At 40.2% G+C, this 23,820-nt stretch overlaps 2 protein-coding genes and 1 long non-coding RNA gene across 3 annotated transcripts; 1 reads left to right on the plus strand and 2 right to left on the minus strand.

Moving 5' to 3' along the window:
* Positions 1-384: 384 nt before the first annotated feature.
* LOC135235094 (hemicentin-1-like) lies at positions 385-3,186 on the minus strand. The gene is made up of 4 exons (XM_064300289.1): positions 3,054-3,186; positions 2,559-2,879; positions 2,218-2,514; positions 385-857 (listed from the first exon to the last, which is right to left on the minus strand). The coding sequence occupies exons 1-4, from the start codon at positions 3,184-3,186 to the stop codon at positions 523-525; spliced, it is 1,086 nt and encodes a 361-aa protein (XP_064156359.1). The 3' UTR covers positions 385-522.
* A 642-nt stretch (positions 3,187-3,828) lies between these two features.
* On the minus strand, positions 3,829-5,327 carry LOC135234232 (uncharacterized). Its single transcript, XR_010324043.1, has 3 exons — positions 5,241-5,327; positions 4,470-4,505; positions 3,829-4,159 (listed from the first exon to the last, which is right to left on the minus strand). It is a non-coding gene; the product is annotated as an uncharacterized LOC135234232 (long non-coding RNA).
* A 5,832-nt stretch (positions 5,328-11,159) lies between these two features.
* LOC135235096 (basement membrane-specific heparan sulfate proteoglycan core protein) lies at positions 11,160-22,350 on the plus strand. Its single transcript, XM_064300290.1, has 6 exons — positions 11,160-11,469; positions 11,585-11,881; positions 12,040-12,294; positions 13,618-13,914; positions 21,586-21,924; positions 22,040-22,350. The coding sequence occupies exons 1-6, from the start codon at positions 11,160-11,162 to the stop codon at positions 22,348-22,350; spliced, it is 1,809 nt and encodes a 602-aa protein (XP_064156360.1).
* The last annotated feature ends 1,470 nt before the right edge of the window (positions 22,351-23,820 follow it).

The raw sequence follows: 23,820 nt of genomic DNA on the forward strand, positions 1-23,820 counted from the left end.
AGTGAACTCATGAGTGGAACAATTATCTAGGAAATGTATGCCTAATACTGTTTTAGGTAGTTTTAATTATTTTTAAAACTAAAAATGAAAAATAAAAGTAAAAATGATAATAAGCAGCAATTTATTCATCCTATCAACTGGCACCACACAGCCCTGCAGTGAGGGGTAAGGCTGTGGTTCTGTGGTTCCAGCACGTTCTCATAAAAAAATAACAACTGTGCTTCAGATTTATTACAGTAAGTAGTTATATGACATCATGAATTAATTTGCATATTTCAGTGTCTTAAGTGCATTAATTTGCATATTTATCCCTGCTCATTATATTCCCATTGTGCATGAGAGACAGCTGATTGGCAGCTCCCTCTCACTCCTCTTAACTCAATTATGGCACCAATAACTGCCAAATGGTTTTTTTCAAAATCTCAGTCAAGGGAACAGTATTTACTCGGTTAATGTAAGGCAGTGCAAGCCTGGCACACACAAAATTGTAAATAGTGGCAAAGAGTTTGCAATTGAAATGTATCAGTTTACTGTGGACATGCAAAATAAATCATATTTACCTCGAACAGTCAATGTAGCAGAGCTGCCAATCAGAGAGTGTACAGATGCTGTCCTTGTAAGTTCTCCTCTGCAGGTGTACAGTCCAGCATGTGACTGATCAGCAGAGAGGATTGTGTATGTGTCTCCATTTACACTGCTCGAGTTAGCCTTGTCTACAGGAAGCTCCCGTCCATCTCTGTACCATTTATACTTCCACTCTGTAGAGCTGCCCTGAATTACACACCTCAGAGTCACTGTTTCATTGGGGAAGACCTCTGTCCATCCAGACTGCACGATCAGATATGTTTGAGGTAATACTGTAAATCAATACAATTTTAATTACAGGTTTTCCCCCTGATGAAGGTCAGGTATGTGCTCAGTGTCATTTAGCATTAATAGATACATTCTCCATCACATACAAGACCATATGTAGGGCCACCAGTATGTCTCCATCATGTGACCACCAGAGATTTAAACTTGTAATTCACTGCTTATCCTCCAGGGGTCCCCATAGGCACTCAAAAGCATAGTCAAGTAACTGTTCAGACAACTGAATTTCTAATTCAGCCATTTATAAAACTTTAGTTGATCTAGTTAATTAGGTAATAAATTGGTTGATCTAATAGTGTGACAGTCAAGCAGGAAGGTGAACATGGATTTATTTTTAAATGCTATGAAAAGTATAGCTTTGAGCCAGTGGTCCACCCTCCTGGACCTGGAGAGCCACAGGGTTTGCTGGCTTACATTGTTATTCAGCACTTGAGTAGCACAGCAATTGATCAATTAAAGCAGTAGATTAAACGGTTAACTCAGGTTACCTGCTTACTTTGGTCTCAATTGGTTGCTGATCTTAAACAAAAAACAAAAACCAGCACACTCTGTGGCTGTCCAAGACCAGGATTGAGCATCGCTTAAGTAAAAAGCAAAACGCATCCATATGAAGTATGGGTGTCCAATCTAATCTGAAAATGGCCAGTAAGGGTTCAGGTTTATGTTTTTGCCCAACTCTATGACCCTAGATTCTACTTAAGGTCTTGACTGAAGACTAGGATTAGTCCCTTAGTTGGTTCATGAGAATATATGTTTTATTTAACTTTTTCCTCTAAGTCAAACATTGTAACTGCTCTCATTTTTACTGTGGCTTCTAACAATACCTATCATGCCCCTGTACAACATAGAAATACTGAAACGTCTATTTTAGTAAATAATCAATTTTAATTTAACATGTGAGTGTCGCATGTAAACACTTCAGTCAACCATCATATGTGCTTAATTAGTGGCAATTAAATTATCAACTAAGATGTCTGAGGGGGCATAACAAAGAGGCTATAGTGACCTCTAGGTGGCGGAGGACTGAAGTACAATGTGAGAAAACAAGGGGAGACAAACTGGAGTCCCTAATCATATGATTAAATAATGAAGCAATTGTCACAAACCCATCAGACACATTTAACGTAAATTGTCCATGGAAAGACTGGATAATGGTATTCTGACACCTGTACTCCAAACTGGCAACTCACAGTAATTCAGAACAAGACACATCAGATCATAATATTATACAAAAGCATATTTCTTGGTCCAAATAACATTGTAAAATTGTTTTTTTTTTCTCAGTTTTGTCTGGAAAGAAAGAGCACATGACACACATATTGTTGAGAGAAAATTAAGTATATTTACCTCGTACACTCAATTTAGCAGAGCTGCCAATCAGAGAGTGCACAGATGCTCTCCTTGTAAGTTCTCCTCTGCAGGTGTACAGTCCAGCATGTGACTGATCAGCAGAGAGGATTGTGTATGTGTCTCCATTTACACTGCTGGAGTCAGCCTTGTCTACAGGAAGCTCCCGTCCATCTCTGTACCATTTATACATCCACTCTGTAGAGCTGCCCTGAATTACACACCTCAGAGTCACTGTTTCAGTGGGGAAGACGTCTGTCCATCCAGACTGCACGGTCAGCTGAGCTTGTGGGAGAGCTGAAAGTTTAAAAGACAGTTTATTGCTGTAAATGGAAGGCTTCACAAGACACCTGCTTTCAAATATGCATTCTGCTCTTTCAATGGTTTTGAAAATACATCATAATTACCTCGAACACTCAAATTAGCAGAGCTGCCAACCTGAGAGTGTACAGATGCTCTCCTTGTAAGTTCTCCTCTGCAGGTGTACAGTCCAGCATGTGACTGATCAGCAGAGAGGATTGTGTATGTGTCTCCATTTACACTGCTGGAGTCAGCTTTGTCTACAGGAAGCTCCCGTCCATCTCTGTACCATTTATACTTCCACTCTGTAGAACTGCCCTGAATTACACACATCAGAGTCACTGTTTCTTTGTGGAAGACCTCTGTCCATCCAGACTGCACGGTCAGATGTGCTTGAGGTAATACTGTAAATCAATACTATTTTTAATTATAAACTGAAAGTATCATGAAACGCTCCTCATAATTTTAGTAAATAATTAATAAATAAATCAAAGCCATATTCGACTAGTGTAATAAACTATTGTAATAATTCTCACCAGATATTTCTAAAGTCAGAGGATCACTGTAGACTGAGTAAAAAGGTTTTCTTCCTCTTGCAGCTCTACACCGGTACTCTCCACTGTGGGCCAGAGCAGCAGAGCTGATGGTGAAACTGGACCCATCAGTCATGCTGCTGTCAGTGTTGGGCACAGTATGTCTCAGTGGGTCTTTGTACCAGACATACTCCCAGCCAGCAGGGTCTCCCCCAAACCCACAGCTCAGGGTGACTCTCTCTCCTGTGTAAATTTCTCCACTGGGGGGATTCTGGGTAATAACAGGCCTTGGCCTTTCCCCTGATAAAGGTAAAGCATGTGTTCAGTGTCATTTCTTAGCATTCATAAACATTAACAGTCTTCATCACATAGAAGATCATACAGGTAAGGACTGAAGAAAAACTCCAAAACTCACCAGACACATGTAACACAAGTGATCCTGGGAAAGATTGGATCACAGGGTTTTGTCCTCGTTCACCCTGACACAGGTACTTTCCACTGTCTGACTCTCTTACAGAGTGCAGGATGTGCTTTTGTTGGCTTTCAGTACTGCGGACATACAGGCTCTCTAATCTTCCCTGGGTGTTTCTGCTCCATGAATATCTCCAGCCAGACCCTTTCCTGATGTCACAAGCTAAGCTAACAGTTTCTCCTGTGAACATCACTTTGGCTGGGGGATCTGTGACTATGACAGCCTGAGGATGATCAGCTGAAATGGAGATCATTGAAGAGATGTTGTTCAAACGTTTTATTTCTTATCATTTGTTGAAGCAAAAAAGAAGCACTATTTGAGGGGGGTAATTTTCAATTACACTACTCACCAGAGACTGTTATGGTATGGATGTTACTGAAAGGTCGCTCATTTCCTTTTACAGCTTCACACTGATACATTCCGCTCTGTCTCTCACTCACATCACTCAGGACCAACTCGGAGCTATTACTGATAGAGGCTGAAAGTTGTGTTAGACCCCCCTGTCTGTATCTCATCCACACAAAGGTCCATCCCTCAGATTCAGTAACCTGACAGGTGAGATTAATTGTCTCTCCTGGGAACACATCTGGCCATGGAGGATTAGCAGTCAGACGAACAGCAGGACTTGACTGTGCAGCTGAAACAGTTATAAAAAACAGAATCAAACAGTTTTACAATGCAAAGTTTGGGTTGATACATTGTATCAATGAAAAATATGCATTCAGATTTTAAATTTTAATTTAAATGGACTACATTACATTTCCGAAATGTAAAATTTCCCTATATATTCTAAACAACTTTGAGTTTGTCAGAAAGAATGGGTTTTGGAGAGTTGTCATGCTCTTTATGAATTCTGGTTTATAAATGCTGTCCAATGTTCCACAAATAAAATGCATGGTAATTATGTCCCTGTCAAAATATAGATCTTAGGAACTTAATATCTATACCTTTGTGTTCACCAAAAACCACCAATGCTGTGGCACCTGAAACAGGGAGAAAAAAAAGTAGATGTCTGATCCAGTGTGAATGAATGTTAGTATAAAATGATTTTATTACACTCTCAGTAAAAACGGTTCTTTGGCTTGTCTTCATAGGGGAACCATTTTAGTTCTCATGGAACCCTCTATGGTTGGTGTGAGAAATGTAAAAGCTCCCAGATTCAACTATTTTGCCTGACAAAGAACTCTTGAACTAGTCGGGGTCCCTCCATGGAGACACAGAAGACCCTTTTTGAACCCTTTTTTTCTGAGAGTGTATTTTCATATTAAAAACACCAATCCTTTTTCTTTTTTTTGCAATGCTGTATAATGTTGTCCAATTTTTCAGTAGCTAAATGTTCTTGATAGTATGTTATTTTCACTCACTCTATCTTTCATGCAGTATGGTAACTTTATAAGCTCACACCAGTTCAGCGATTATTGAAGCACAAGAGACAGTCACACGTTTGAAAGTATGTGTTGCATGTTTTCATGAATTTAATTGTGAAGAACTATGCCACTTTCAAAGTATTGTGCAGTCAAATTTACAGATTAGCAGTCACAATAATACTCAGCAACACTTCTGCCCATAACAGGAATTATACATTTATTCAGATTTTCCACAACATAGCTGTTTTTGTAATGTCTCACATACTATACGTATTATGCATTGTAATCATAATTCATATGTTACCAGATAATTATTGCTTGAAATTGCATTATTAAAATACTTCTACTTACAAAGCAGAAAGAACATGGTGTCCGGCTTCATCCTGATTACTAATACTGTGCAAATGTCGCACTAGAAACCATGAGGACGTTTTCGTTCACCTCAGTTTCCACAACCCTTTGCAAAGAGGAAATGCAACAGGCACAGCAGTGACACAGCTGAAAGAAATGCAGTGCTTGCATGTAGTTGTGGTCTCTTCGGGCCCCTTAGAAAAATGCAGAAATTCATTTAAAATGGGTGCAATAACTTTAAATCAGTTCTTCACAATATTGTGCTTTAGGTGTAAAACCTTTACTTTGTACGATGCTGTGGTTGTTAGGTTTGTGTTGTTGAGTTAGAACAGGTATACTCTGTGATCTACTGTTGTGTGCGCTTGGTGCTTGTAAACACAACAGTGCGGAGTGTATAATAAATCTCTGCAGGTTGTTTTATTGAGTTTTTCTATGGAAATAGGAGATTGAGCAAATGCACAACCACAATATTAATCATTTTGCAGTTAATTAGATTTCAATCAGGATAACTCACACATTTATATTACATATTTTAATGAATATGAAATGTAATTATTTTTGGTTTGGCGCTGAATGGATCTGCTTTAGGTACTTCTGCGCATGTACCAGCATGCACTAACCTATTAAACAGGGAGCTCGATACACCTCCCCCCGCTAACAGGAGGAATGTCAAGAAAATTAAGAACCAAGCTGCTCCTTTTTTTATTTTAAGCAGTGTGAAAGAAAAATTTTAATTCCTAAGACTACAAAAAAAAATCCTTTTTCTATTTCAGCTTTAATTTTGAGATGAATAATCTTTCACACCTGAAACTTTAATCTTTAAATTGTAGTTATTTTTTTCACCTTTCTGTAAATGGTACAATGTATAAGTTCTAAGACAAAATGTTGGGTATAGTTTTAATCGTTGCTGTTTTGACAGTAATGCGTTTTTGAGAGGCAGCCATGATTATCTGTTATCTCACAGCACTGCTATTGTTACCCAGTGCCCTGCTGCTTATATTCAAACTAACAGAGAAGCTTTTTCTCGGTTTTTAAAATAACTGAAGTATGAAAGTTGTTGACTCCTCATAGTTGGCTGAGTGTATAACCAACCAAGGTCAAGGTTCAAACTAGCAACTGTGGGGCCTACACTGCAAGTGTGCAAGAGATTTTACCAGTTAAAACAGTGGGAAGCATGCAATGAAGTAAATGCTATTTGTCAAAAAAAACATCAATTCTCACTAAATGAACAGGAAATGTACTGGAACTGTGCGATCAGGAAGAGCCCTGTGACAGCCACATCAGTTTCACTTCTACAGCCATCAAAGGCGTTGTTGTCTTACTGTGGTGAGGCGACCTTTCAGCAGAGAAAAGCCACAGGTTACAGGACCTATGCTGCGTGTGAAAACTTGAGTCAGGAACAGTGTATTTGTAGGCAATGCACTTGTTCCAAAATCTCAATTTCAAACACATTTCAACTGCTTGTGGCTGAAGATAGTGACACATAATATACAAGCCTCATAATGGCTTCCTTCACTTTCACTGGCACCACTACATGGTACTCATGTTGACAAATGCCAATAACAGACTCCAAAGGCATGCCAAAGGGTAGAATCAATACTAGAGTGAGCACCATAATCCATTGGACAGTGACACATTTTTTGTTGATTTGGTTCTGTACCGTAGCACTTTGATTGAAAGGATACAATGACAATGTGGTTGGAGTGCAGACTGTCAGCTTTAATTTGAGGGTATTTTCATCCATATCGGATGAAACATTTTGAAATTATAGAACCTTTTGTACATATTCCCCCCCATTTTCGGGCATCAAAAATATTGGACAGTTTAACATAATGTAGAATAAAGTAATCATTTTTCATATTTGGTCACATATCCTTTGCATGCAATGACTGCTTGAAGTCTGCGATGCATAGACATCACCAGATGCTGGGTATCTTCCCTGGTGATGCTCTGCCAGGCCTGTACTGCAGCCATCTTCAGTTCCTGTTTGTTTCTGGGACTTTTTGCCTTCAGTCTCCTCTTCAGCATGTAAAATGCATGTTCAATTGGATTCAGATCCGGTGACTGACTTGACCAGTCAAGGAGTTTCCACTTTTTGGTCATCAAAAACCCCTTTGTTGCTCTAGCAGTATGTTTCGGGTCATTGTCTTGTTGCATGATTAAGTGCCATCCAATGAGTTTGGAGGCATTTGGTTTTATCTGAGCAGATAAAATGTTTCTGTAAACTTCAGAATTCATTGTTCTACTTCTGTCTGCAGTCACATCATCGATGAAGACAAGTGAGCCCGTTCCACTGGCAGCCATACAGGCCCAAGCCATAACACCCCCTCCACCATGTTTCACGGATGAGGTGGTATGCTTTGGATCATGGGCATTTCCTTTTTGTCTCCACACTTTCCTCTTTCCATCACTCTGGTACATGTTAATCTTTGTCTCATCTGTCCACAAGACTTTGTTCCAGAAGTCTTGGGGCTCTTTTAGGTGCTTTTTAGCAAACTGTAATCTCACCTTTCTGTTCTTCAGGCTTATCGGTGGTTTGCAGATATCAAAAACAAATGTCTTTGATATAGATCATTATGGAGCTTATATATATATATATATATATATATATATATATATATATATATATATATATATATATATATATATATATAAAACGAGAGTAGAAACAGATACCAGTAAAACCATCTTGTACCTTACAGGCAAGGTGATTCCAAGTAGAAAGATGCCACACTGACAAAATATCAAAGGCAATAATAGGAAAACCAGCACAACTCTGCTCCAGATGATATGAATGCATTACATATAATATTACAGGCATTTAGCAGATGCTCTTATCCAGAGCAACTTACACAGCTTTTCTGTATACGGTAGCATTTACATCCAATTATACAGCTGGATATACACTGAAGAAATGCAGGTTAAGTACTTTGCTCAAGGGTACAACAGCAGTGTCCTACCCAAGAATCAAACCTGTGACATTTAGGTTGGAAGACCAGTTCCTTACCCGTTACCCTTAAACTTTGTTTTATTTTATTTTTTCATTACCTTCATTATTTTAAAATAGAACACATCCTCAAAGCAGGCTTTTTACTCCCTTTCTTTTGTGTGTTACAATTTGCCACTACTGTTTAGTTTTCTGTGTTGGTACTTTTCTGTTATAGGTTGCAGGTGGTCAGGCAGTTTTCTTGTTTGAGTCATTTTTAGATGGTTAGGCCAGAAAGTCAACTGTGGTTTCTTTTAGATTAGAGTAGCCTAGATCTGGTCTGTTTTCTGCCTGAACCATCCTGTTCAGCCTACATATGGTAATGTGTTCTGTTTTGTCGTCTCATTGTTTGTAATAAATCTTCTATTTTTGTATATAGATTTTGACTCCTTGTTTAGTTTGTTATGTTGTAGTCCCTGGTTATTGGAACTTCGGTTGGCTTTTGGGACGTAACAGTGTCCTGTCAGGTAATCGATCCAGGGACCTTTAGGTTACAAGACCAGCTTCTTACCCATTGTACTTCTCTGCTGCCCCATTTATTTTCAGGAGCCATCTTGATAGCTCTGCTCTTAATAGTCATTCCGAGACCACGCATTCAAACATGTCCTCTCCTCAAGGATACGTATGCCAATTCACTGCTTCTTTTCACATCGCAGTGCATGAGCTGGGCTTGCACTGGTATGAGCTGGAAGAAACAGCTTTTTGTGCAGCTTGTGTTTGTGTTTGTGTGCGTGTGTATGTGTGCACGCATGTGCTTGTGTGTGTGTGTGAGAAACACAGTCAAACAGTGTAATGTCATATTTTTATATGTAGTTCAAGGTGACTATAGGCTGTTCAACAATAATTGACACAAAAGTCAACACTTAGCACTGTTTTTGCAGACCGCAAACTCTGTTAGGGACCGTTCTCACAGCTCTCTTTCCGAAGTGGTTGCTCTGGTAACGTGTTAATCTATTTTTACCGTGGCACAATCAGTGAGATACACCAGCAGCAGATCTCAAAAATGGCAGCGGTGAAACGACTAAAGGCCGTGTGGTCGGGCACTGTCGCATAAACCAAGCGGCAAACGGGTGCAGAGTGACAGAGGATATAGGTTTTTTTTTTTCGTTGTTTTTTTTCTTCAAAATTCTCCATCACAAGCGTCCTACTTTTCATCCGACCTAATAATAGAGGCAGTCGCGATGACCACAGCGTAGGCAATGCACTTATCTGATGTCTAAAGCAAGAATGAAGCCTCATGACACATTTCTACGCTTTCCAATTTGTAAGTAAAAATTTGTGTTTACTGTTGCACTGCTGTCTCTTTCTCCATTTGATGTTTGTAACTGATTTGATGTTTGTTGACTGTCTTGTGTAACTTCATAACTTTGTGTTTTATGTCAGGTCCCCCTTGCAAAAGCAATTTAGATCTCAATGGGGTTTTTCCTGGTTAAATAAAGAAATCTACATTTCATGTGAACATGTAGACGTGGTGAAATAAATGAAAGAATACATGTATGGTTAAGACTGACTAAAGTAACATTATTATGATTTTATATATTATGCCTTGAATCTTACTGATCACGATATAATAGGTCATGCAGTGCTTCCATATACATATGTACTGCAGTCCTGCTATGTATTATTGTGATTGCATGTGATTGTCTGTGAATCCGACTGAACAATATTATTAAAGATGTTCAATCTTCACAATTAACTTCACAGAAAACTTCCAACACGTATTTTCAAATGTATGACTGTCTCTTGTGTCTGAACAATCATACTTCAATAATTGCTGAACTGGTCTGAGCTTATTAAGTTACCATACTGTATGAAAGATGGAGTGAGTGAAAATTGCATACTATCAAGAACACTTAGCTACTAAAAAATGGGACATTATACATCATTGTTTAATGAAAAACAGTCAAACTTTGCAAAAAAAGGATTTGTGTTTTTAATGTGAAAATAAAATCATTTTATACTAACATTCATTCACACTGGATCAGATATTGCAATTTATATTGCTTTCTTCCTGTTTCAGATGCAACAGCACTGGTGTTTTTTGGTGTTCAGAAAGGTATAGATATTAAATTCCTAAAATCTATATTTTGACATAATTACTACGCATTCGTTTTGTGGAACACGCACAGCAATTATAAACCAGAATTCATAAAGATCAACTTTCCAAAGCCCATTCTTTCTGACAGACTCAAAGTTTGTTGTTGCAATATTAATAATGCAAAAATATGAGGACATATTTAGGTTACATTTAGGAAAAATGTGCATATAGAAAATGTAACAAAGTTAATTTTAATTTTAATTTAGAAGTAGAAACCATACGATATGTGCATTGATACTATGTATTAAACTAAACTCTGCATTCTTTCTGACAAACTCAAAGTTGTTTAGGATAAATATAGGGCAACCTTACATTTCGGAAATGTAATGTAGTTCACTTAAATTTAAATTTAAAAGCTGAATGCATATTTTTCATTGATACAATGTATCAAACTGAACTTTGCATTGTAAAACTGTTTGATTCTGTTTTTTTATAACTGTTTCAGCTGCACAGTCAAGTCCTGCTGTTCGTCTGACTGCTAATCCTCCATGGCCAGATGTGTTCCCAGGGGAGACAATTACTCTCACCTGTCAGGTTATTGAATCTGAGGGATGGACATTTGTGTGGACCAAACGCAGACAGGGGGGTCTAAGACAACTTTTAGCCTCCAGTAGTAACGGCTCTGTGTCTGTGTTGGTCCTAAGTGATGTGAGAGAGAGACAGAGCGGAATGTATCAGTGTGAAGCTGTAAAAGGAAATGAGCAAGCTTTCAGTAACATCCATACAATAACAGTCTCTGGTGAGTAGTGTAATTGACAATTACCCCCCTCAAATAGTGCTTCTTTTTTGCTTCAACAAATGATAAGAAATAAAATGTTTGAACAACATCTCTTCAATGAACTCCATTTCAGCTGATCGTCCTCAGACTGTCATAGTCACAGATCCCACAGCCAAAGTGATGTTCACAGGAGAAACTGTTAGCTTAGCTTGTGACATCAGGAAAGGGTCTGGCTGGAGATATTCATGGAGCAGAAACACCCAGGGAAGATTAGAGAGCCTCTATGCCCGTGCAACTGAAAGCCAACAAAAGCACATCCTGCACTCAGTAAGAGAGTCAGACAGTGGAGAGTACCTGTGTCAGGGTGAACGAGGACAAAACCCTGTGATCCAGTCTTTCCCAGGAACACTTGTGTTAAATGTGTCTGGTGAGTTTGGGAGGTTTTCTTCAGTCCTTACCTGTATGATCTTCTATGTGATGAAGACTGTTAATGTTTATGAATTCTAAGAAATGACACTGAACACATGCTTTACCTTTATCAGGTGAAAAGCCTTGGCCTGTTATTACCCAGAATCCCCCCAGTGGAGAAATTTACACAGGAGAGAGAGTCACCCTGAGCTGTGGGTTTGGGGGAGATCCTGCTGACTGGGAGTATCTCTGGTACAAAGACATACTGAGACATACTGTGCCCAACACTGACAGCAGCAGGACTGATGGGTCCAGTTTCACCATCAGCTCTGCTGCTCTGGCCCACAGTGGAGAGTACCGGTGTGGAGCTGCAAGAGGAAGAAAACCTTTTTACTCAGTCTACAGTGATCCTCTGACTTTAGAAATATCTGGTGAGAATTATTACAATGGTAAAATGTGACTTTGATGTATGTGATTTAATAATTTCATGAAGATATGAAGAGTGTTTTATGATACTTTCAGTTCATAATTAAAAATTGATTTACAGCATTACCTGAAACACATCTGACCGTGCAATCTGGATGGACAGAGGTCTTCCCCGCTGAAACAGTGACTCTGAGATGTGTAATTCAGGGCAGCTCTACAGACTGGATGTATAAATGGTACAGAGATGGACAGGAGCTTCCTGTAGACAAAGCTGACTCCAGCAGTGTAAATGGAGACACATACACAATCCTCTCTGCTGATCAGTCACATTCTGGACTGTACACCTGCAGAGGAGAACTTACAAGGAGAGCATCTGTGCACTCTCTGATTGGCAGCTCTGCTACATTGAGTGTACGAGGTAAATATACTTAATTTTCTCTCAACAATATGTGTGTCATGTGTTCTTTCTTTCCAGAAAAAACTGAGAAAAAAAACAATTTTACAATGTTATTTGGACTAATAAATATGCTTTTGTATAATATTATGATCTGATTTGTCTTGTTCTGAATTACTGAGAGTTGCCAGTTTGGAGTACAGGTGTCAGAATACCATTATCCAGTCTTTCCATGGACAATTTATGTTAAATGTGTCTGATGGGTTTGTGACAATTGCTTCATTATTTAATCATATGATTAGGGACACCAGTTTGTCTCCCCTTGTTTTCTCACATTGTACTTCAGTCCTCCGCCACCTAGAGGTCACTATAGCCTCTTTGTTAAGCCCCCTCAGACATCTTAGTTGATAATTTAATTGCCACTAATTAAACACAAATGATGGTTGACTGACGTGTTTAAATGCGACACTCACGTGTTAAATGTAATTTGATTATTTGCTAAAATAGACATGTTTCAGTATATCTATATGTTGTACAGGGGCATGATAGGTATTGTTAGAAGCCACGGTAAAAATGAGAGCAGTTACAATGTTTGACTTAGAGAAAAAAGTTAAATAAAAAATATACGCTCATGATCCAACTATGGGACTAATCCTAGTCTTCAGTCAAGACCTTAAGTAGAATCAGGTGTCATAGAGTTGGGCAAAAACAAAAACCTGAACCCTTACTGGCTATTTTCGGATTAGATTGGACACCCCTACTTCATATGGATGCGTTTTGCTTTTTACGTAAGCGATGCTCAATCCTGGTCCTGGACAGCCACAGAATGTTCTGGTTTTTGTTTTTTGTTTAAGATCAGCAACCAATTGAGACCAAAGTAAGCAGGTAACCTGAGTTAACCGTTTAATCTACTGCTTTAACTGATCAATTGCTGTGCTACTCAAGTGCTGAATAACAATGTAAGCCAGCAAACCCTGTGGCTCTCCAGGGCCAGGAGGGTGGACCACTGGCTCAAAGCTATACTTTTCATAGCATTTAAAATAAATCCATGTTCATCTTCCTGCCTGACTGTCACAATATTAGATCAATTCATACATTATCTAATTAATAGATAAACTAAAGTTTTTTAAATGGCTGTATTATAAATTCAGTTGTCTGAACAGTTACTTGACTATGCTGTTGAGTGATTATGGGGACCCCTGGAGGATAAGTAGTGAATTACAAGTTGAAATCCCTGCAGGTCACATGGTGGAGACATACTGGTGGCCCTACATATGGTCTTGTATGTGATGGAGAATGTATCTATTAATGCTAAATGACACTGAGCACATACCTTACCTGCATCAGGGGGAAAACCAAAACATGTTCTTACCCAGAATGCCCCCAGTAGAGTGATGTACACAGGAGAGAGAGTCACCCTGAGCTGTGGGTTTGGGGGCGACCCTGCTGGCTGGGAGTATCTCTGGTACAAAGACCCACTGAGACACACTGTGCCCAACACTGACAACAGCAGGACTAATGGGTCCAGTTTCACCATCAGCTCTGTTGCTCTGGCCCACAGTGGAGAGTACCGCTGTAGAGCTGCAAGAGGAAGAAAACCTTTTTACTCAGACTACAGCGATCCTCTGACTTTAGAAATATCTGGTGAGGATGATTAAAATAGTAGAATATGGATTTGATTCATGTGCTTTAATAATTTAATAAAAACACAAGTGTTTTATGATTTTCAGTTTATAATTAAAATTGTCCAACACCTTTGGGATCAATTGGAAAGCCAACTGTGAGCCAGGCCTAATCGCCCAGTCAGTGCGCAATCTGACTAATGCTCTTCTGGCTGAATGGAAGCAAGTCCCTGCAGCAATGCTCCTACATCTAATATGAAACCTTCCCAGAAGAGTGGAAGTTTTTACAGAAGCAAAGGGTGAACCAACTACATATTAATGCCCATAATTTTAGATGAGATGTTGGCTGTCAGGTGTCCACATACTTTTGTCTATATGGCTTATATAATAATAATAATAATAATAATAATAATAATAATAATAATAATAATGTATTTATATAACACCTTTCATACATAAAATGCAGCTCAAAGTGCTTCACATAAAATGAGAAAAAAAACAAAGAAATACAAATACAAATAATAAATCATGAATAAATAAAAGAAATAATAATAATAATAATAATAATAAAGGATAATAATAAAATAATAATAATTTGATATAATAAAATAAGAACACAAATAAGATAGTGAGGTAATTAAAAGTATACTTGTCTCCAAACCAGCACGCTCCTCACCCCCCTGCCCATGGCTGACCGAGTCACTACGCTCCAGCAGAACATCACTGCGGGCTGCAGAGAGGAAGTGGAGTAAATCCCGATCCTCTGATGACCTGACCGCATACCATACCCTGCTGGCGACTTTTACATCTGCCCTCACGTCTGCAAAAGCCTCTTTTTTCCAATCCAAGATCAGCGCATGTGTCTCTAATCCACGTAAACTATTCTCCACCTTCTCTTCCCTCCTCATTCCTCCTCCACCCCCACCTCCCTCTTCCCTCTCCGCAGATGACTTTCTGGCCGCCTTTGAAGGAAAGGTGGCTACAATCCGGAACTCCTTCACCCATCCAGTGAGCCCCCCAACCCCCCAGGACAACCCCACAGCCACACTGACCTCCTTTGAAATGCTGGAGGACTCCGATGTATTACAACTCATCACCTCTCATCGCGCAACCACCTGTCCACTTGACCCCATCCCATCTAAAGTTCTCCAATCTATCTCCAGCGAGCTCCTTCCCTATCTGTCTTCCATTGTTAATTCCTCTCTCTCCTCTGGTCATGTTCCCTCTGTTTTTAAGATGGCTCGTGTTACCCCACTACTCAAAAAACCCACCTTAGACCCCTCCGATGTAGCAAATTATCGACCCGTATCCCTTCTACCCTTTCTGTCCAAAACCCTTGAACGAGCAGTTCTTAAACAACTAACCTCTTTTCTCCATCAGAACAACCTGCTAGACCCTCACCAGTCTGGCTTCCGATCCGGGCACTCAACAGAGACTGCACTACTAGCTGTGACGGAGGCACTTGCCACTGCAAGAGCCTCACGCCTTTCCTCTGTCCTGATCCTTCTTGACCTGTCTGCAGCTTTTGACACGGTCAACCATAAAATACTCCTCTCCACCTTGGCTGGGATGGGAATCGCTGGGACTGCCCTGTCTTGGTTCGCTTCCTATCTTGCAGATAGGACCTACCAGGTCACCTGGAAGGGGTCTGCCTCTGCCTCTCATCCACTTGTTACGGGAGTGCCGCAGGGATCTGTACTGGGTCCTCTGCTGTTCTCCTTATACACCAGATCTCTTGGTTCAGTCATTAATTCACATGGTTTTTCCTATCATTGTTATGCAGATGACACACAACTCTTCTTTTCTTTCCCCCCCTCGGCCACACAGATTAATGATAAGATCTCTTCCTGCCTGGCTGACATCTCCACCTGGATGGCCAGCCACCATCTGAAGCTCAACCTCAACAAAACTGAGCTGCTCTTCTTCCCGTACAAGACCTCCTTGCTTCGTGAACTCTCAATCACGGTTGATGGCACCACAGTGACTGCCTCTCACTCTGCCAAGAGCTTGGGGGTGGTCCTGGATGACCAGCTGGACCTCAAGGAGCACATCAAGGCAACATCACGGTCCTGCAGATTCATCCTATACAACATCAGGAGGATTCGACCTTACCTGACGACGCACTCCACCCAGCTGCTCGTCCAGGCTACGGTGACCTCTCGCCTTGATTACTGCAACTCTCTCCTTGCAAACCTGCCAGCTTGTGCCATACAGCCACTACAGATGATTCAGAATGCCGTTGCCCGACTCATCTACAACCTCCCCAAATTCTCCCACGTCACTCCTCTGCTGCGATCACTTCACTGGCTACCGGTCGCTGCCAGGATCCGATTCAAAGCCCTGACCCTTGCCTGCACTGCCGCCAACAGGACAGCCCCCATCTACTTGCAGGACATGACTCAATTCTATGTGCCTGCTCGACCACTCCGCTCTGCGGCAGCAGGGCGTCTTGCAACCCCTCCCACCCGCCCAAAGGGATCACAGAGCTTCTCGACCCTAGCTCCCCAGTGGTGGAACGAACTACCCGTCCCTCTCCGAACCTCCCCCTCACTATCCATCTTCCGCCGTGGCCTGAAGACTCATCTCTTCAGACTATACCTAGAATAACCACCACCACGCTGTATATATTAAAAAAAAAAAAAAAAAAAAAAACCCTTTTTCCTATCACTTGTTACATGTTGCCCCATCCCTGCCCTTCTTGGTAAATTGTATTCGTCCTAATACTGTAGCTTATTCTTCTGCCTAGTTTGGCTTTGCAGATGTTAGACCAGGATAGTGTTTATTGTTCTCGGCTAGAAATAGCTCTACAAAATAAGTAATTGTACCTTACTGAACCCGTGTTCAGCAGTTGTCTACGATCATGAAAATGCACTTTTGTACGTCGCTTTGGATAAAAGCGTCTGCCAAATGAATGTAATGTAATGTAATGACATATAATAGAGTAACAAAATAGTTTTAGGTCTGATTATATTTGATTAGCATTACAGAAATGTACATGAAATGCTTGTTCGAGCAGACTAAAATATGTTGCCAAATTCTGAAATGCATCTAGTTTATATTCCCATAGCCTGTTTCAACCGTTGACTTCTTTGTTTCTTTGCTCCCTCAGTTTACCATTCTGTGGAGAATGTGGTTCGGATCTGTGTGGGCATGGCAGTTCTCCTCTTTCTGTCAATCATTGTGAATCCAGCCTTCTGGAGATGGGTATCACGCCGGAAAGTGGTACACAGTGGGGAGGAACTGGCTGACCAAAGTGACCATACCTGACCACACAGTGTGGCATGAGTTTGTTTTCATTATTGCTTTGCTAAATATTACATGACATATTGTATCATTTATTAAAGTAGACTTACTAAAAAAATATATATGTATAAATGTGCATCTTACGGGCTTGAAGGCTTAATGTAATATCTGGCGAAACATGGCTTTGAAATACAGGAGTTTTTTCATGAATTGCCATTAGGGATAGTTTGCACTCTTACACAGTCCTGGTCATCGCATTACTTCTAATCAGTGTCATTCTGCATGTCATTCTTCGCGTAGGGCAGGGTACACCATGGTACTTAACCTGCATTGCTTCAATATATGTCCAGCTATATGAATTGATACTATGTTAATGGATGCAATGTAAATAGTGTGAAAGAAGCTAAGAGTGTCTGTTAAATGGCTGTAATGTAAATTGGGAAACTTGTGTAACTGGAGAGCACCTTTATTTTTTGCAGTACCTTCACTATTTTTAAATAGAACACATAAGCACATCCTTACTTAGCATTTACATTGTATCCAGTTATACAGCTGGATACATGCAGGTTAATTACCTTGCTCAAGGGTACAGCAGCGGTGTCTGTTAAGCCGCGTTTCCACCAAAATTACCCGGAACTTTCAGTCCCAGGAACTACTTTACCAGGAACTAAAAGGTTCCTTCAGCCAATGGTTGTCTGCGTTTCCACCGGGGTCTAAAGTACCGCGAAGATTAGGCAAATTAGCCCACTGAAGTTGTCGTCGGTCCATCTGTCATATGATTTCTTCTGTAACCCCATACTACCACCGAAGTAGCCTACATTATTTTCTAATAACCGGGACAGCCCGGAGGGGTTTATTCCACATATATACAACGGGTTACCAACAATGACTATATATGGTTACTTTTGTATTATTGATTTTCATATATCCTCTCAAACACATTCATTAACAGCAGAAAACATGCACACGTTGTAAACAATTTGCTGTTTTATTACTTTCTCGTCGTCAATTCCATATAGGCTAATCGCAAAATGACAAGAATAGAACGAAAACTCGGACTTGCGTGAAAATGTAAATTAGTAGTGGTACAGCCACCGTTTGCTTTCCTTCGAAGTTACTGCTAGCCGAGCAGCGAAGTGTGCCCTCCAGATGCGAACCATGCACCATAAATGAGTCCATAGTCTTCCTGGTCTTTTCGTGGAATTGAAAAATGGCAGTAAAATTGAGTAAAATTACGGCAGTCTGAGAAAGCTAAAGGGAAGATTACTAGAATTAACCTGTTATTTTACCCGGATAAAAAGTGCGGAAGGTGATTTCCAGTTTGCTTGTACTGTATCACCAATGTTAATTATGCAGAACTACCGCACACCTCACATAACTGTATCAAACGTTTTGAGTCAATTACAACGGGCTAACAAAGAAAATCCGGAAGAAAATATTCAGCAACCGAATTAATCCATTTGAATGTTTTGGTAGCCTACGTAATATGCTGTCCCAGCACGAATGCTTAGCATTTTATAAAACGAATACTAAAGCAAGAAAAGAACAGAAGAGCACACGTTATAATTCCAAGACGTTGACAGGCTATAACCAAAAGTAGGCTACTGCGCCGCATAACATACAAGTTTGATTTGAAGTTATTATGAAAATAAATTGGTTTTCCGCTGCATATTTTCAAACATGGCGGGTAATGGCGGAAAATAAATACAACACAAATGCTACGAGTACTCGACCAATCAGAAATGTTCAGCGCTGCAAGCTCCACCCAAAAGGTTCCTGTACTTTTGGAAAGTACTACCCCCCGAGCAGGAACGTTTTGGGGGGTAAAACAAAGCCCCCAGAACTAAATTTAGACCCTAGTTCCTGCGGTGGAAACGCACTGAGTTCCTCAAAAGGTTCCTAGTTCCGGGGTATAGTTCCTGCGGTGGAAACGCGGCTTTACAGTCCCTTGATTTGGAGTCTGCATGTCTTAATCCTGCAGGTGGAGCTGATTGGGGTTTGATTGCTTGACGATGCACACCTGTGTCCTAACAGTCAACTGGATAAAGCCTGAAGACACCTCGGTTGAAGGGGGCTTTTAAAAATAGTTTATTATAGAGATTTCACACATTTTTAGATAGTTAGGCCAGAAAGTCAATTGTGGTTTCTTTTAGATGAAGAGTAGCCTAGCTGTCTGTTTTCTGCCTGAACCATCCTGTTTAGCCTACATATGGTAATGTGTTCTGTTTTGTTGTCTCATTGTTTGTAATAAATCTTCTATGTTTGTATATAGATTTTGACTCCTTGTTCAGTTTGTTATGTTGCTGTCCCTGGTTATTGGAACGTCGGTTGGCTTTTGGGATGTAACAGTGTCCTCCCGGGGAATCGAACCGGGGACCTTCAGGTTACAAAACCAGCTTCTTACCCATTGTACTACTCTGCTGCCCCAATTATTTTCAGGAGCCATCTTGATTGCTCTGCTCTTAATAGTCATTCAGAGACCACGCATTCAAACATGTCCTCTCCTCAAGGATACGTATGCCAATTCACTGCTTCTTTTCACATCGCAGTGCATGAGCTGGGCTTGCACTGGTATGAGCTGGAAGAAGAAGCTTCTTGTGCAGCTTGTGTTTGTGTGTGTGTATGTATGTGTGTGTGCGTGCACGCATGTGTTTGTGTGTGTGTGCACGCATGTGCTTGTGTGTGTGTGTGTGTGTGTGAGAGAGAAACAGTCAAACAGTGTAATGTCATATATTTTTATATGTAGTTCAAGGTGACTATAGAGTGTTCGACAAAAATTGACACAAATGTGATGTTAAACACTGTTAGCACTTAGCACTGTTTTTACAGACCGCAAACTCTGTTAGGGACCGTTCTCACAGCTCTCTTTCCGAAGTGGTTGCTCTGGTAACGTGTTAATTTATTTTTACCGTGGCACAATCAGTGAGATACACCAGCAGCAGATCTCAAAAACGGCTGCGATGAAATGATTAAAGGCCGTGTGGTCGGGCACTGTCGCATAAACCAAGCGGCAAACGGGTGCAGAGTGAAAGAGGATATAGGTTTTTTTTTGTTCGTTGTTTTTTTTCTTCAAAATTCTCCATCACAAGCGTCCTACTTTTCATCCGACCTAATAATAGAGGCAGTCGCGATGACCACAGCGTAGGCAATGCACTTATCTGATGTCTAAAGCAAGAATGAAGCCTCATGACACATTTCTACGCTTTCCAATTTGTAAGTAAAAATTTGTGTTTACTGTTGCACTGATGTCTCTTTCTCCATTTGATGTTTGTAACTGATTTGATGTTTGTTGACTGTCTTGTGTAACTTCATAACTTTTTGTTTTATGTCAGGTCCCCCTTGCAAAAGCAATTTAGATCTCAATGGGGTTTTTCCTGGTTAAATAAAGAAATCTACATTTCATGTGATTTCATATGTAGACGTGGTGAAATAAATGAAAGAATACATGTATGGTTAAGACTGACTAAAGTAACATTATGATTTTATATATTATGCCTTGAATCTTACTGATCACGATATGATAGGTCATGCAATGCTTCCATATACATATGTACTGCAGTCCTGCTATGTATTATTGTGATTGCATGTGATTGTCTGTGATTTGTGTTTTTAATGTGAAAATAAAATCATTTTATACTAACAATTATCATACATTCACACTGGATCAGATATTGCAATTTACATGGCTTTCTTCCTGTTTCAGATGCAACAGCACTGGTGTTTTTTTGTGTTCAGAAAGGTATAGATATTAAATTCCTAAGATCTATGTTTTGACATAATTACCATGCATTCGTTTTGTGGAACACGCACAGCAATTATAAACCAGAATTCGTAAATATCACGACAACTTTCCAAAACCCATTGTTTCTGGCAGACTCAAAGTTTGTTGTTGCAATATTAATAATGCAAAAATATGAGGAAATATTTAGGTTACATTTAGGAAAAATGTGCATTCAGAAAATGTAACATAGTTAATTTTAATTTTAATTTAGAAGTAGAAACCATACGGTATGTGCATTGATATTATGTATGAAACTAAACTCTGCATTTTTAAACCTGTTTGATTCTGTCTTTTATAACTGTTTCAGCTGCACAGTCAAGTCCTGCTGTTCGTCTGACTGCTAATCCTCCATGGCCAGGTGTGTTCCCAGGAGAGACAATTACTCTCACCTGTCAGATTAATGAATCTGAGGGATGGACGTGTTTGTTTGTCAGACACAGACAGGGTGGTCAAACACAACTTAAAGCCTCCAGTAGTAACGGCTCTGTGTCTGTGTTGGTCCTGAGTGCTGTGGAAGAGAGACAGAGCGGAATGTATCAGTGTGAAGCTGTAAAAGGAAATGAGCGAGCTTTCAGTAACATCCATACCATAACAGTCTCTGATGAGTAGTGTAATGGAAAATTACTCCCCTCAAATAGTCGTTATTTTTTTGCTTCAACAAATGATAAGAAATAAAACGTTTAAACAACATCTCTTCAATGATCTCCATTTCAGCTGATCGTCCTCAGGCTGTCATAGTCACAGATCCCCCAGCCGCAGTGATGTTCACAGGAGAAACTGTTAGCTTAGCTTGTGACATCAGGAAAGGGTCTGGCTGGAGATATTCATGGAGCAGAAACACCCAGGGAAGAGTAGAGAGCCTCTATGCCCGTGCAACTGAAAGCCAACAAAAGCACATCCTGCACTCTGTAAGGGAGTCAGACAGTGGAGGGTACCTGTGTCAGGGTGAACGAGGACAAAACCCTGTGATCCAGTCGTTCCCAGGATCACTTGTGTTACATGTGTTTGGTGAGTTTGGGAGGTTTTCTTTAGTCTTTACCCATATGATCTGGAATGTGATGAAGACCATTGATGTTTATGAATGCTAAGAAATGACACTGAGCACATGCTTTACCTTTATCAGGGGGAAAGCCAAGGCCTGTTATTACACAGAATCCCCCCAGTGGAGAGCTGTACACAGGAGAGAGAGTCACCCTGAGCTGTGGGATTGGGGGAGATCCTGCTGGCTGGGAGTATCTCTGGTACAAAGACACACTGAGACACACTGTGCCCAACACTGACAGCAGCAGGACTGATGGGTCCAATTTCACCATCAGCTCTGCTGCTCTGGCCCACAGTGGAGAGTACCGCTGTAGAGCTGCAAGAGGAAGAAAACCTTTTTACTCAGACTACAGTGATCCTCTGACTTTAGAACTATCTGGTGAGAATGATTAAAATAGTAGAATATGGATTTGATTCATGTGCTTTAATAATTTAATAAAAACGTGCGTGTTTTATGATATTTTCAGTTTATAATTAAAATTGTATTGATTTACAGTATTACCTCAAACATATCTGATCGTGCAGTCTGGATGGACAGAGGTCTTCCCCAATGAAACAGTGACTCTGAGGTGTGTAATTCAGGGCAGCTCTGCAGAGTGGAAGTATAAATGGTACAGAGATGGACGGGAGCTTCCTGTAGACAAGGCTAACTCGAGCAGTGTAAATGGAGACACATACACAATCCTCTCTGCTGATCAGTCACATTCTGGACTGTACACCTGCAGAGGAGAACTTACAAGGAGAGCATCTGTACACTCTCTGATTGGCAGCTCTGCTACATTGACTGTACAAGGTAAATATGATTTATTTTGCATGTCCACAGTAAACTGATACATTTCAATTGCAAACTCTTTGCCACTATTTACAATTTTGTGTGTGCCGGGCTTGCACTGCCTTACATTAACCGAGTAAATACTGTTCCCTTGACTGAGATTTTGAAAAAAACCATTTGGCAGTTATTGGCACCATAATTGAGTTAAGAGGAGTGAGAGAGAGCTGCCATTCATCTGCCTCTTATGAGCAATGGGAATATAATGAATGAGTATATATATATATATAGAGTTAATGTACTTAAGACAATCAAATATGCAATATAACTACTTTCTGTGATAAATCTGAAGCCCAGTAGTTATTTTTTATGAGAACGTGCTGGACTCACAGAATCACAGCCTTACCCCTCACTACAGGGCTGTGTGGTGCCAGTTGATAGGATGAATAAATTGCTGCTTTTTCCCGTTTTTACCCGGTAACACAATTTAGAGCACGATTGTGTTGTCAGGCCTGTTGAGTTATTAGGCCTGAAACAAAATGGGTGAGTAATTTTATAAAAATAATTAAAACAACCTAATACAGTATTAGGCATACCATTCCTAGATAATTGTTCCATTCATGAGTTCACTCGCAAGCTCCTATTGGTTATAAAGCCTGTCCGATTACTCACTTTGATGTCAAACAGCAACATGGTTCTGACATATTACAACTGGAGTACAGCACACTACATATACCTATTAAGAAGACAACGAATTTCATCAGCTGTCCACCAATGTGAAGAGGAATTCCCTTTTTTTAGTATAATGTGCCACGATAGGGAGAGAGACCTGTCACTCCAACTACGGTAACTTTCTGCTATTAACCATGCAATGTAAGGCCTAGTGGATTATAGATTCAATGACCTATAACTGTTTTCTCATGTAACACGTTGAGTTGGATGATAAGCAATGTATGATCTTGCAGCTTTGCCTCAGGCAGTAGTGACCCTGGATGAAGGATGGATGGGGGTCTTCATCACTAAAGGCACTCTAGCAATGAGGTGTGAGCTTCAGGGCTTTACTTCTGCTGACTGGAACTACACGTGGTACAGAG

This window comes from Anguilla rostrata, chromosome 11 (genome assembly GCF_018555375.3).
Source record: "Anguilla rostrata isolate EN2019 chromosome 11, ASM1855537v3, whole genome shotgun sequence".
Classification (NCBI taxonomy): Eukaryota; Metazoa; Chordata; class Actinopteri; order Anguilliformes; family Anguillidae; genus Anguilla; species Anguilla rostrata.